General features: G+C 40.1%; 1 protein-coding gene across 11 annotated transcripts in view; it reads right to left on the reverse strand.

Moving 5' to 3' along the window:
* LOC122550578 (protocadherin Fat 3-like) overlaps positions 1-15,967 on the reverse strand; it is a 794,139-nt gene that overhangs the window by 210,150 nt on the left and 568,022 nt on the right. For all 11 annotated transcript variants that reach the window (XM_043691532.1, XM_043691531.1, XM_043691530.1 and 8 more), the window contains one exon: positions 10,464-10,532. In XM_043691532.1, the coding sequence (XP_043547467.1) occupies positions 10,464-10,532 (69 nt within the window). The remainder of the gene's footprint in view (positions 1-10,463; positions 10,533-15,967) is intronic.

The raw sequence follows: 15,967 nt of genomic DNA on the forward strand, positions 1-15,967 counted from the left end.
AGTATTCTCATCCCATGCCAAACAAATATTCCCCAATCTCATATAATAAATAGATTACATCCTCAAGATAAAACAGACAATTGAAAACCTTGTATTTTCAAGACATCTAAGTTTGAGGTCTCAAATTAATATAAAACAACTTGGCTGCATCATGCACAATCAATTTCTTTCGTTAATGTGCAGATTATGTACAATTCTCTAATCATGTAGGTATTCCTCTAAATTCAACCCCTGAAGGGTACTTTTCTACTGCTACAAAATGTCTATTTAGGCACAGAATCTCAGCTTGGACAGGAAAGTCCTTGACTAAGTGTATGCACTGAAGGCAGATCTGTGATACTCTCACTAGCTCTAGCAAGGATCAAGTGTATACAATTTTAGGTACCAAAAGGTTGCTGCGCACAAACAGACCTTCTTCTGATCACTCCCTTGAAAGATTTTCTCACTAAGTCCTGAGTTGAAGAGCTATCAGAGTTACCAGCAGGAGCAACTGCAAATGTCAGTTTAATTCCCTTGAATGATTGTGATAAAGGAGAAAACATTTCTTAAAAAGGCATAGTGGAAGACACATCCAAAAAATGAGTAAGGACAACCAATCAAACCAACATATCAGATGAAACTCAGTAAATCCAGGTAAATGCAGCTTTCAGATGACAATGTAACTTTCCTTTACAAGGGGCCTGATTGTGCTCTCTTTCAAATATATGCAATGCTAATGTTTTGGAATGGATTATACCATTCATACATTTGGAACAGGGAAGTCTTGCAAATTTTAATTGTGTTTTAAAGCTATTCAGATGCAGGCAAGGTTCATGAATCCTCCAGCTACAAAATACTCAAGTGTACTCCCATTGCACTTCAGCGATCTTTTGTTTTAGTCCCATCTCAGATTGATATCTCCCATCAGATTGCACTGCAGAGGAAACTCCAACTGCATTCCTGTTCAATTCTGAATATATAATCAAAGTATTATGCTAATAATAATGATAGAACATATGGCTAAAATTAGAGCTAAATTTCACATGTTCACGTGGTCCAATTACCCTTTAAAAAAGTACATTTTGAACTGGATTTTTAGGGACCATAACATTTTTCAGCATTGTGATTTGTGGAATTGACAGGTCTAGTTGCTTGCTAGCTGTGGTTAGAAAACTGGGCTTGTTAATGGTCACTTAAGGCTAAGGAGTTGCATAAGATGGCCACCAAATCTCTGCAGGTGACATTACAACAGCCTGGGGATGGCCTTCCAGGTGGGAAAAAAGGGAGAAGCTTCATGTTGTGATGTTCATTCTGCTTGCTTTGTGGAACAATCTTGATGCCTAGGGTATTATCATTAGACTATTATTACAGAAACTCATATTTTGGGGACCCAGATTCGAATCCCACCACAGCAGAGTCATAGAAATGGCAACGTGAAAACAGACCCTTTGGTCTAACCCGTCCATGCCGACCAAGTATCCTAAGTTAATCTCGTCCCAATTGTCAATGTTTGGCTCATATCCCTCTGAGCCCTTCCGATTGATATACCAAACCAGATGCCTTTTAAATATTGTAATTGTTGTAAGCCTCCACAACTTCCTCTGGCAGCTCATTCCATTCCATACAAGCACCACCCTCTGCATGAAAGAAAATGTCCCTTAAGTCCCTTTTAAATTTTCTCCCTCTCGCCTTAAACCTATGCCCTCTACATCTGGACTCCCCCCCTCCAGGAAAGATACCTTGTTTATTTACCCTATCCAAGCACCTCATGATTTTATAAACTTCTGTAAGGTCACCTCTTGGCCTCTGACACTCAAGGCCCAGCTTATTCAACCTCTCCCTATAGCTCAAACTCTCCAACCCTGGAAACATCTTTGCAAATTTTTTCTGAACCCTTTCAAAGTTTCACAACATCTTTCTGATAGGAGGGAGACTGGAATTGGACACAATATTCCAAAATTGGCCTAACCAATGTCCTGTACAGCTGCAACATAACCTCTCAAGTCCTATAATCCATGCTCTGCCCAATAAAAGAAAGCATACCAAATGCCTTCTTCCCTATCCTATCTTCATTCAAGGAACTATGAATCTGCAATCCAAGGTCTCATTATTCACTAACACTCCCCAGGACCTTACCATTAAGTGTATAAGTCCGGCCCTGATTTGCCTTTCCAAAAAACAGCACCTCACATTATCTAAATTAAACTCCATCTGCCACTCCTCCGCCCATTTGCCCATTTGATCAAGATCCTGTTGAACTCTGAGGTAACCTTCTTCAGGTGGAATTTGAATTTGACAAAAGAAAATCTGGAATTAAGAATCTACTATTGATTGCTAGAAAAATCCATTTGGTTCACTATTATTACTTAGGGAAGGAGATCTGCCATCCTCACCTGGTCTGGCCTGTGTGTGACCCCACAGCCACAGACTCTTAACTCTGAAATGGCCTAGCAAGCTACAACAATTGCCATAAAGTCTCAACAAAGAAATGAAATTAGATGGATCACCTGACATCGACCAAGACATCGGAAATGACAATGACAGAAACAGCCCTTACTAACATCTGGGCTCATGCTAGAACAGTCTCATAGACTAGACAAGCACCAGTCTGTTACAGCCATACTCATTATACCTTACAGGCACCACCATCGCTATCCCTAAATATGTCCTGTCTCTCTGGCAGGACTGACCCAGCCCAGTTTGAAGCACAGCGGCATACAAGCAAAAGGGATTTGCCCTGGGACTCCTCAACATTGATTCTGGACCCCATTACGTCTCATGGCTTCACATTAAACATGGGCAAGAAAAATCTCTTGCTGATTACCACAGATAATCCTCCCTTAGCTGATGAATCAATAATTCCCCATGTTGAAAATCATTTGGAGGAAGCAGTGAGAACAGGAGGGCACAAATGTAGTCTGGGTGGGGATTTCAATGTCCATCAAGAGTAGCTCAATAGCAGCATTACTAATCAAGCTGGTTGGGTCTGAAAGGATATAGCAGCTAGACTAGGTCTGCAGCAGGTGAGAGAATCAACAAGAGGTAAACACAATTTTGACCTCATCCTTACCAATCTGCCAGCTGTAGGTGAATTTGTCCATGACAGCATTGGTAAGAGTGACCACCGCGCAATCCTTGTGAAGACTAAGGTCCACCTTCACATCGAGAATACCTTCCATCATGTTTTATGGCACTATCATCATGCTAAATGGGATCTAGCATCTCAAGACTGGATATCCTTGAGGTGCTATGGGCCATCAACAGCAGCATAATTGTACTCCAGCAAAATCTGTCCCTCAGCCAATTATCATCAAATTAGACAGTCTGGCTCAATGGAGATTGCCGACAGTATACAGAATCAGTATCAGGTCTAAAAATGAGGTGTCAACCTGGTGAAGTTACAAAACAGGACTACATGCATGTCAAACTTCACTAGCAGCAAGTGATAAATAGAATTAAGCAATCCAACATTCAATGTATCAGATCTAAGTTCTCCAGTCCTGCCATATCCAGCCATGGACATTTAAGCAACTGTCCAGAAATATCCCCATTCTCAATAATGAAAAGAGCCCAACACTTCAGTACCAAAGATAAGGCTGAAGCATTTACGGCAACCTGCAGCCAAAAGTGTCAAGAGGACAATACTTTTCGGCCTCCTCCAGTGGTTACCACCACTACTGATAATAATCTTCAGCCAATTCAAAACATTGTGCATGTTGTGAAGACATGGATGAAGGCACTAAATACTGCAAAGGAAATATGCCTTGGCAACTTTCTGGCAATTGTGCTTAAGACTTGTGCTCCAGAACATGCCATTCCATCAGCCAATCTCTTCCAGTACAGTTATAACACTGACATCTATCCAACAATGTGGAAAATGGCTCAGGTATGTCCTGTACAAAAAAGCAGGACAAATCCAACCTAGCCAAATGCTGCCCCAGCATTTCACTCTCAATCATCAGTAAAGTGATGGAAGGTGTTATCAATAGTGCTAGCAAGCAGTACCTCCTCGGCGATAACCTGCTCATTGATTCTCATTTGGGTTCTGCCAAGGTCACTCAGCTCCTGATCTCATTAAAGCTTTACTGCCAACATGGACTAAAGGGCTGAATTCCAGTGCTGAGGTGAAAATGATATCAAGGTGGCATTAAGGAGTCTTAGCAAAACTGGAATCAATGGGTTTGGGGGGAAATCTCTCTGCTGGCTGGAGTCAGACCTGGCACGTAGGAAAACAGTTGTGGCTTTTGGATGTCTGTAATCTCAGCTCCAGGACAGCTCTGCAGGAGTTCCTCAGGGTAGTATCCTATGCCCAATCATCTTCAACTGTTTCAACAATGACTTTCCCTCTGTCATAAGATCAGAAGTGAGGATTCTCACAGATGATTGAACAATGTTCAGCATCATCGTAGATTGTTTCAGAATCAAACAAGTTATGATCAAATGCAAAATGCTTGAGCTGGCAAGTGGCAAATAATATAAGCACCACTCAAATGCCAGGAAATTACCATAACTAATAAAATATAATCCAACCATTGCTTCTTGACATTTAATAGTGTTGGCATCATTGAATCCCCACTGTGATCATCTTTAGGGTTACGATTGACCAGAAACTCAACTGAATTTGCCACATAAACCCCCTCTCTGCTGGCTGGAGTCAGACCTGGCACATAGGAAAACAGTTGTGGCTTTTGGATGTCTGTAATCTCAGCTCCAGGACAGCTCTGCAGGAGTTCCTCAGGGTAGTATCCTATGCCCAATCATCTTCAACTGTTTCAACAATGACTTTCCCTCTGTCATAAGGTCAGAAGTGAGGATTCTCACAGATGATTGAACAATGTTCAGCATCATCGTAGATTGTTTCAGAATCAGACAAGTTATGATCAAATGCAAAATGCTTGAGCTGGCAAGTGGCAAATAATATAAGCACCACTCAAATGCCAGGAAATTACCATAACTAATAAAATATAATCCAACCATTGCTTCTTGACATTTAATAGTGTTGGCATCATTGAATCCCCACTGTGATCATCTTTAGGGTTACGATTGACCAGAAACTCAACTGAATTTGCCACATAAACACAGTGGCTGCAAGAGCAGGTCAGGAGCTAAGAATATTGCAGTGAGCAACTCACTTCTGGCTCCCCAAAGCCTATTCACCATCTACAAGGTACAAGTCAGGAGTATTACAGAATATTCTCCACTTGACTGAATGGGTAGAGCTCTAACAACTTTACATCATTAAGGACAAGAGATAGGATCTATTTATATTTGGAAGAGAAATGGGCTTATCAGTGATAGACAACATGGTTTTGTGTGGGGGATTGTGCCTTACCAACTTAATAGAGCTCTTTGAGGAAGTGACCAAGTTGATAGATGAAGGAAGGGCTGTAGATGTCATATACATGAACTTTAGTAAGGCGTTTGATACGGTTTCCCATGGTAAACTAATGGAGAAGGTGAAATCACGTGGTGTGCAGAGTGTTCAAGCTTGGTGGATAAAGAACTGGTTGAGCAACAGAAGACAGAGAGTAGTAGTTGGAGGGAGTTTCTCAAAATGGAGAAAGGTGACCAGTGGTGTTCCACAGAGGTCAGTACTGGGGCCACTGTTGTTTGTGTTATACATAAATGATCTGGAAAAGGGTACTGTTGGTCTGATCAGTAAGTTTGCAGATGACATGAAGATTAGTAGAGTCGCAGAATGCGTAGGGGACTGTCAAAGAATAGTGGAGAATATGGGTAGCCTGGAGAGTTGGGCAGAGAAGTGGCAGATGGAGTTCAATCTGGCAATTGTGATGTGATGCATTTTGGAAAGTCTAATTCTGGAGTAAACCATACTGTAAACAGAAGAGTCTTGGGAAAAGTTGATGGGCAGAGACATCTGGGAGTACAGGTCCATTTTACCCTGAAGGTGGCTGCACAGGTGGATAGGAGTGGTCAAGAAGGCATATGGTATGCTTGCCTTCATCGGATGGGGTGTCATGTTAAAATTGTACAAGACTTTGGTTTGGCCGCATTTAGAATACTGTGACAATTCTGGTCACCACATTACCAAAACGATGTGGACACTTTGGAGAGGGTGCAGAGAAGGTTTACGAGGATGTTGCCTGGTATAGAATGTGCTAGCTATGAAGAGGAATTGAGTAGGTTAGAATTGTTTTCATTAGAAAAAAGGAGATGGAGGGGGTACCTGATTGAGGTCTACAAAATCATGAAGGGTATACACAGGGTGGAGAGAGATAAGCTTTCTCCCAGGGTAAGGGATTCAATAACAAGAGTCACATGTTCAAGATGAGAGGAGGGAAGTTTAAGAGGGATACACATAGAAAGTACTTATACAGAGGGTGGTAGGTGCCTGTAATGTGTTGCCAGAGGTAGTAGAGGCAGGCACAGTAGATTTATTTAAGGTGCGTCTGGACAGATGCATAAGTAGGTGGGGAACAGAACAATACAAATGCTTAGAAATTAGGCAATAGCGTTAGCACATGGAGGGCTGAAGGGCCTGTTCCTGGGCTGTAAATTGTCTTTGTTCTTTGTACAAAGCAACCACTGAATGGCACTACATCTACACATTCCATCACTGTAGTAGCTACCCGATGCACTACAGAAATTCATCAAACATCCTTAGGCAGCATCTTCCAAACCCATGACCACTTCCTTCTAGAAGGATAGGGGCAGCAAATACAAACACTGCCACCTGCAATGCCCCTCCAAGGCACTCATCATCCTGACTTGGAAATATACACTATTCTTTCACTGTCACTGGGTCAAAATCCTGGAATTCCCTCCTTAAGGGCATTGTGGACCAACCTACAACATGTGGACTGCAGCAACTGAAAAAAAAGTAGCTCAGCACCACATTCTCCAGGGCAGTTGGGGACAGGCAAGAAAAAAATGCTGACCAGCCAGTGATACCCGCTTCCCACAAATGAGTTTAAAAAGCAGCCCGGGTTTATACCCGTTTAAATGACTGCTATTGAAGTGGAAACCTTTTTTTAATATTAGACTTGGAAAATATTGGAAGGGATAAATCACATCATATATGTATATTTTTAAAAGATAAAAAGATCAAATATGTTGAAGTAGAAAGTCCAAATATCAAATAAGCAAATTATATGTGTAGGGCATGTATCAGCTTCAAAGATGATGTGGTTGAATATTGCTGAAAAAAAAAAGACACATTTTGTCAAACCTTTTTATTCAAGGTTTGTGCAAAGATTTGTAGCTCGGGTGCTCGTTGTTGTGGTTCTGTTCGCCGAGTGGGGAATTTGTGTTGCAGACGTTTCGTCCCCTGTATAGGTGACATTCCTCAGTGCTTGGGAGCCTCCTGTGAAGCGCTTCTGTGATCTTTCCCCCAGCATTTGTAGTGGTTTGAATCTGCCGCTTCCGGTTGTCAGTTCCAGCTGTCCGCTGCAGTGGCCGCTATATTGGGTCCAGGTCGATGTGCTTGTTGATTGAATCAGTGGATGAGTGCCCTGCCTCTAAGAATTCCCTGGCTGTTCTCTGTTTGGCTTGTCCTATAATAGTAGTGTTGTCCCAGTCAAACACTTGTTGCTTGCCAACTGCGTGTGTGGCTACTAAGGATAGCTGGTTGTGTCGTTTCGTGGCTAGTTGGTGTTCATGGATGCGGATCATTAGCTGTCTTCCTGTTTGTCCAATGTTGATGTATGGTAAAGTGGCTAGTCCTTTGGGTTGTGGCATGTCCTCGTTCCATTGTCTTTCCCTTAGGCATCTGTTGATGAAATTGTGGGGGTATCCATTTTTGGCGAATACATTGTAGAGGTGTTCTTCTTCCTCTTTTTGTAGTTCTGGTGTGCTGCAGTATGTTGTGGCCCTTTTGAACAGTGTCTTGATGCAACTTCTTTTGTGGTGTGTTTGGGTGGTTGCTTTTGTAGTTCAGGACTTGGTCTGTGTGTGTGGCTTTCCTGTATACCTTTGTGGTGAATTCTCCATTCGGTGTTCTCCGTACCATCACGCCTAGGAATGGGAGTTGATTGTCCACTGCAGTGGACAGCTGGAACTGACAACCGGAAGCGGCAGATTAAAACCACTACAAATGCCGGAGGAAAGATCACAGAAGCATTTCACAGGAGGCTCCCAAGCACTGAGGGTGTCACCTGGACAGGGGACGAAACGTCTGCAACACAAATTCCCAGCTCAGCGAACAGAACCACAACAACCTTTTTATCTTGCAATCATTAGGACCATGCACAAAGTAATAGGCGGCATGGTGGCACAGTGGTTAGCACTGCTGCCTCACAGTACCAGAGACCCGGGTTCAATTCCCACCTCAGGCGACTCTCTGTGTGGAGTTTGCACATTCTCCCTGTGTCAGCGTGGGTTTCCTCCGGGTGCTCCGGTTTCCTCCCACAGTCCAAAAATGTGCAGGTTAGGTGAATTGGCCAAGTTAAATTGCCTGTAGTGTTAGGTGAAGGGGTAAATGTAGGGGAATGGGTCTGGGTGGGTTGCGCTTCGGTGGGTTGGTGTGGACTTGTTGGGCCGATGGGCCTGTTTCCACACTGTAAGTAATCTAATCTAATCTAATTTAATTTAATCTAATCTAATCTAAAAGGCTTGGCAGTTAACAACCAGTCATTATTAACTAGTACGTACTCTGCAACAGTACCTCTACCGGAGTTCACTCATCAACCAATCAGCACTCTCCACTCATACAGTATAAATGTCATTTCGACTTTACTTTGGTATGTGTAACAAATTACGCTGTGGAATTCAAGACAAAAAAAACTTATAAAAATGTATCTTTTTGTAGCAATATTCATGCACATGTACTACCAAATGGCAAACAATACAATTACTCAAATTTGGTTACAAAGCAGATACAGATATAATTGAAATGAGTATTTGGATTCAATGATCATGACACTTCAAAAGAAAACTTGGGTCCCTTTAATTTGAGACTTGCATTATTAAAGTTTTTGGTAATTTCATTTTATATAAATGTGATAATTGGTTGCAAACAAAACATAACTGATCTGGTCAAAGGCATTTGATGAGTACTCATCACAAGAAAAAAGAATAATCGCACAACACCAGGTTATACCCTCAGTGGTGGTCTGACTGCAAAATTCCAAATAAACCTGTTGGACTATAACCTGGTGTTGCCTGATTTTTAACTTTGCCCACACTAGTCCAACACCAGCTCTTCCACATCACAGAAAAAGAATGAATCTGCGTTTTCTAGTGTACTTTCAATCTCTAAAATTAATAAATATTTTGACTAAGACACTTGGTAGTTACTTTATGGATGCCTTATTCTTATACAGGTCTTATACAGGTCATTTACAACAATCTCAAATACACTGATGTCAGTACAGTATTCCTTATGAGCCCTATACACTGAATGAATATAATAATATAATAGACAAAGTGAACAAAGTTTGTGAGAAGATTTGTAGCTGCCATGCCTCTAGGAATTCCCTGGCTGTTCTCTGTTTGGCTTGTCCTATATTATTAGTGTTGTCCCACTCTCAGACAACAACTCACCAGAACGAAGGACCCGATACCCAGCATGAGCAAAATCCCATGCAAGGACTGTACAAAACACTATATAGGACAAACAGGAAGACAGCTAACGATCCACATCCATGAACACCAACTAGCCATGAAATGACACGACCAGCTATCCTTAGTAGCCACACACACAGATGACAAGCAACATGAATTCGACTGGGACAACACTACTATTATAGGACAAGCCAAACAGAGAACAGCCACGGAATTCCTAGAGGTATGGCACTCATCCACAGATTCAAACAATAAGCACATCAATCTGGACCCAATAATACAGACCACTGCAATGGACAGCTGGAACTGACAATCGGAAGCTGCAGATTCAAACCACTACAAATGCTGGAGGAAAGATCACAGAAGCACTTCACAGGAGGCTCCCAAACACTGAGGGTGTCACCTAGACAGGGGGCGAAATGTCTGCAACACCAATTCCCAGCTTGGCGAACAGAACCACAACAAAGTGAACATTTGGCTAATACGTTAACATAATACACTAATATTTAAATGTTAATCACCAACAAGGAATTGTGGTTGCATATGCAGGATAACCAAAACGGAGAGACGAATTATCAGTATCCATAGAAAATTCAAACAATATATGGCATCAGACATTTGCAGAACCTTTATATTTTCTCAAATTAATGTTTGTATTTGCTCATCTTATTTTATAATGAATACTTCAATGAAAGGGGTAAAAATCTGCAGGATTCTGAAGCATCACCTTTTGAAACTGGAAAATGATTCCTTCCCTAGCACATAGTCCCTGATCTCAGTGATGAAAACTTTTATAAAGATGAAAAATCCTTAATAAAGAAACATGATATCAACATGATATAAATGACCATATTAATACCAAATAATTCTGACTTTAGAAACTGTATAAGTGAGAACATCAGAAAATTATTGAAGTAGACAAAACACTTGTGATTTCAGAGACTTTATGGGAGTAGCGATACCTTCTCTGGAACAGTTCTGGCCACAAGCTGTCTGATAAACATAGAACATCTCTCGGGCTTGCTTCCCAGCTTGAAGTGGGGTCAGATAGGGGCACAAAGAGGAAGGAAAGGAGAAACAAATAACAGGAAAGAAAGGATTAAAGAAACAAAAAAGGACAATGATGGGAAACATAAGTTAGAAAGAGAATTCAAGAAAGTTAGGATGTAATTTTAGCATTTTTATTTGACATTTACCATAACCATATCATGAACATCGATCTAAGAATAGCATAACATGCAAGAATTTATCTTTAACTATGCTTTTTGCTTAAAGGTCATTTCTAACTGTAGATAAATTGTTCAAAAAACAAATTGCACTCAAAAATTTAAATGTGAATGAATTCACTTTGTGCCAAGAGTGAATTGAGACAACTGAAATTGTTTAAAATAAAAACTGTAATGTTGACGCCTCACAATTTGTCAAAACACTTAGTTTTTGTAGAAAATGATTCTATTGGCATTGACAACTTTCTGAAGTGTCCATTCATCACGGTGAAGTTTAGATAATGGTTGTTAGGCTGGTCAGTTGGATCTTCTAGGTGGGATCACTGCATTGTCACCATTGTTGGGGACACAATTTAGTTTAACACACATCCCTCCAATTCAGAGGCATTGAGTCTCATGATATTGCCTCAGCTGTGCTTAACTAACTTAGAACTAAGTTAGACTAAAATCAAGTCCAGGATATTTTGGTTGATTTCCTTTGGTACTACACCAGGCTATGCATTTATTCTTCAGGCCATCAGGGAAGATCACAATGTTTTCAGTTTTCTGATGTGTTTTTCATAGTTCTCCTTTTACACAATCCATTCTGTCCTGAAGGACCCACTATATGCTTTGCAATAACTTAAATAAATTATTAGCAAACAGATAATGTTCAAATAAAAAAGTAATACAGTTTCACTGATAAATACTATTAACAAAAGAGCTATTGATATAACAATTCTACTACAGAAACCTCTCCAATTTATTTGAAGAATAACTCAAATCACATTTCCTTCTAAAACAGATAGGCAAGGTAAAATAAAAATGGTTCTATTTCACTGCAGCCTTGATGATAATGCCAGAGGAGAATAATAGGTTTGCATGCCTGACAATCCAACTGATGTAGAGAGATAGGGGGCTCACCTGCGATAAAAGAACAGTAACAGGTATATCTCCAACAAAAATAACTTACAGAAATACCCCTTTTTGTGATTGAGACAATTTACCATTAAGTGTATATATTATATATATAGATATATAAATGTAAAATTAATCACACCAAACTCTTTAAATAGCCTGTTTTCCTGTCTTCAAATTTGGAACACACCATTTTGGTGAGCAACAAGTTAAAAACATGTAAAATGTGCACAAACAAACGCTTAAATCAATGAAGAGCAGAACCTGTAAGTAACAGGTTATAGCGTCATTGAGTCACACAGCATGGAAACAGATCTTTCAATCCAACTCGTCCACGCTGACCACATTCCCAATATAAACTGGTCCCACGTGCCTACATACCCCTCCAAACCTTTCCTTTTCATGTACTTATCCAAATGTCTTTTAAATGTTGTAAATGCACCTGTATCCACCACTTCCTCTAGCAGGTCATTCTACACACAAATCCACAGGGGAAACATTTTTTTACACAATGTCCTATTTAAAACTTTCTCCTCCCATCTTAAAATATGACCTCTAGTTTTGAACACCCCCACTCAAGTGAAACGATCCTTGTTATTCACCTATCTTTACTCCTCAGCCTCCTATGCTCTAGTGAAGAAAAGTCCTGGCCTATCTAGCCTATTTTTATAACTCAAACCTGCACTGTTAAATATTTTCTGAACTCTGTCCAATTTCATAATATCCTTCCTCCAGCAGGGTGACAGAGCTGCACTTGGTACTCCAGAAGAGATCTCACTCATATCCTGTACAAACCTCAATATGACATCCCAATTGCTATACTCAAAGGTCTGAACAATGAATGTAAGAGTGCTAAATGCCTTCTTAACCATCCTGTTGATCTGTGATGCCAATTTCAAAGAATTATGTGCCTGTACCCTTAGGTCTCTTTGTTCCACAACACAAGTCAGGACCTGACCATTAATTGTATTAGTCCTGCCCTTGTCTGCTTTACCTAAATGCAATAACTCACATTTTTCCAAATTAAACACTACGTGCCACTCCTCAACCCATTGACTGAATTGAGCAAAATCTTTGTAATCTCAGATAACCATCTTCACTTTTCACTATACCATCAATTTTGCTGTCATCTGCAAACTTACTAACCAAGCCTCCTGTATTCTCATCCAAACAGGGTTCTGACAAACCATTTTAATATGATACAGTATAGGGCTATTATTCTGCTTTTAAAAGAATAAAGACTTTTGAAGCTAACATTACAATTCAAACTCTAATAACAATCAAAATGACATCCTGTGGTCTTAATTAAATAAATTACTTAATGGAAGTAAATTGAGCAAACCAAATGAATATATAAATTCCATTTGGGTCACATAACATCTTCAATTCTAATTGTGACTATCCTCAGTTTGGGAATCTTCCCAAAAAATGAACTGACATGGTTAATTTAGCAAAGCTGCAATATAAGTCTGAAATGCTATCCGTTTGAATACTAACAAATCACATCCTTAGATCATTTTCAGTGAGTCATGGAACCAAAGCATGTTAATTCTATCAACATTGTGACACAATGCAATTGAATGCACTTCAGTTTAGAGAAAGATTTTTGAAACAGTAAATGAACACTACCAGGTAGCTCATTAAACACTTTCTTCATATCAAATAATAAATAATATTTTCAGTTGAGTCTTTGGAATAAAAATATAAATACAAGTTAAATGACATATAGGCTTGGAATACAAACAAAACAAAGTGCATGAAATTAATAGGTAACTCTAAAAGTTTTCAAAAAAAGTAAAGCATAAAATACTAAAAAGCGAAAAGTATGAAGATGTAAATTCTTTCCATGCCAAGCAAGTATGCTAGGTATCCCAGGCTATTTACCAACAAATGATCTGAGTGTCTAGGCTGGAGTTACTAGACAAGGAGTGCAAATGTTACAGGTAATCTAATGTAATGAATATCTTTAAGTGACCAATATTGTTATTCATTGCATACCAGATTTACCAAACTTGATACAAAATCTAGTATACATATTTTGCAGAGCTCAGTTACATATATTTCTGCCTTTATTTCTCAGATCATTTACACAGTGCAACTTAATTCAGAATGAGCAATCAATTGAATTTAATTAATTATAGAGAAATTATGGGCTGGAAGACTGTTAGTAATAACATAACTCAAAAGTCACAAAATGCATTTATTTAAATACTTCAAAAACATATGGAAATGATATTAATCTCTTAAATATGGTTCAATGAAAGCAATCTTATAACTATTGGCAAGTTTGGAACATTCAAAACTAAGCAATAGAAAATTTAGAAGTTTCATTGGGTCAGAGTCACAGAGTTATACAGCATGGAAAAAGACCCTTTGGTCCAATTCGTCCATGCCGACAAGATATCCTAAACCAATTCCAGCATTTGGCCCATACTCCTCCAAACCCTTCCTATTCATATACCCTTCCAGATGCCTTTTAAATGTTGTAATTGTATCTGCCTCCACCACTTCCTCTGGCAGCTTGTTCCATATATGCACCCACTCTCTGCGTGAAAAAATTGCCCCTCAGGGCCCTTTTAAATCTTTCCCCTCTCACCTTAAACCTATGGCCCTCTAGTTTTGGACTCCCTTACCCCAGTGAAGCAACCTTAGCTATTCACCCTATTCAGTCCCTCATCATTTTATAAACCTCTATAAGGTCACTCCTCAGCCTCTGACACTCCAGGGAAAAAAAAGGCCCCAGCAAATTCAACCTCTCCCTATAGCTCAAACTTTTCAAGCCGATAATATCCTTGTGAATCTTTTCTGAACACTTTCAATTTTCACAAAATCTTTCCTTTGGCAGGGAAACTAGAATTGAATGCCGTATTCTAAAAGTGGCTGGACCAATGTCCTATACATCGCAACAATGACATTCCAACTCCTAGACTGACCAATGAAAGCAAGTATGCCAAATGTCGTCTTCACCACCCTGTCTACCTGCGATTCCACTTTCAAGGAATTATGCACCTGCACCCCTAGGTCCCTCTGTTCAGGAATTTAAAAATAGAGCTATTTAAAAATGAGAATAGGAATCGATTCTGGGAATCCAGTTACCATTCCCAGCACTGACATGTCCTATTGTGGAATAATGGCATGGGTAGCGAGCCACCCACACCCTTCACACCTCATCTGGCTGGTTCCACTTTAGTTGTAAATATCTTCCAGCTACCCCATAACTTTTGTAGAGTGAATCTGGCTTCACCATAAATTCACAGCCCCTCAGAGGAATAGAGAACCATCATCTGGATTTAGAGATCTTTTAGGAAAGTTAATTTGTAAAAAACCTTATCAATGTTCTCAGACTAAACTGGGCCAAGGCCAATTATATCAAAATTAGGCTGGAGATTGGAAATGTAGATTGGACACAGCTATTTGAAAGGAAGTCCACATTTGATACGTGGGAGGCTTTCAAAGATAGGTTAAAGATAGTGCAGGATAGGCATGTCCCGTTGAAGGCAAAGGATAGGAAGGTCAAGATTCATGAACTGTGGATGACAGGAGAAATTGTACGACAAGCCAACAGGAAAATTGAAGTGTACATAAGGCCTAGGCAGCTAACAGAACAGAACAGGCCCTGCAGGAATATCGGAAGAGTAGGACCAGTCTTAAACGAGGAATCAAGTGGGCTAAAAGGGGTCATGAAATAGCTATAGTGGGCAGAATTAAGGAGAATCCCAAAGCATTTTATTCCTATACAAGAAGCAAGAGGGTAACGAGAGAAAGGATTGGTTAACTAAAGGATAATGAAGGAAGACTGTGTGTCAAACCTGAGAGAATGAGTGAGATTCTGAATGTTTACTTTGCATCAGTTCACTGAGGAGAGGAACATGATGAATCTTGAACTTAGAGACAGAAGATTGATTAGTCTGGATCACATTGGCATAAGTAGGGAAGATGTGTTGGGTATGCTAGAGGTTACTAAGGTGAACGAATCCCCAGCACCGGATGGGATCTATCCCAGGTTGCTGAGGGAGGTGAGAGAGGAAATAGCTGGGGCCCTGACAGATATCTTTGCAGCATGCTTAAATACAGGTGAGGTGCCAGAGGACTGGAAGATTGCTCATGTTGTCTCCCTGTACAAGAAGGGTAGTAGGGATATTCTGGGTAACTACAAACCAGTGAGCCTGACGTCGGTAGTGGGAAAGTTGCTGGAGAAGGTACTGAGGGATAGGATCTATTTATATTTAGAAAAGAATGGGCTTATCAGTGATAGACAACATGGTTTTGTGTAGGGGAGATTGTGCCTTACCAATTTAATAAAGTTCTTTGAGGAAGTGACCAAGTTGATAGATGAAGGAAGG

Source organism: Chiloscyllium plagiosum, chromosome 6 (genome assembly GCF_004010195.1).
Source record: "Chiloscyllium plagiosum isolate BGI_BamShark_2017 chromosome 6, ASM401019v2, whole genome shotgun sequence".
NCBI classification, from domain to species: domain Eukaryota; kingdom Metazoa; phylum Chordata; class Chondrichthyes; order Orectolobiformes; family Hemiscylliidae; genus Chiloscyllium; species Chiloscyllium plagiosum.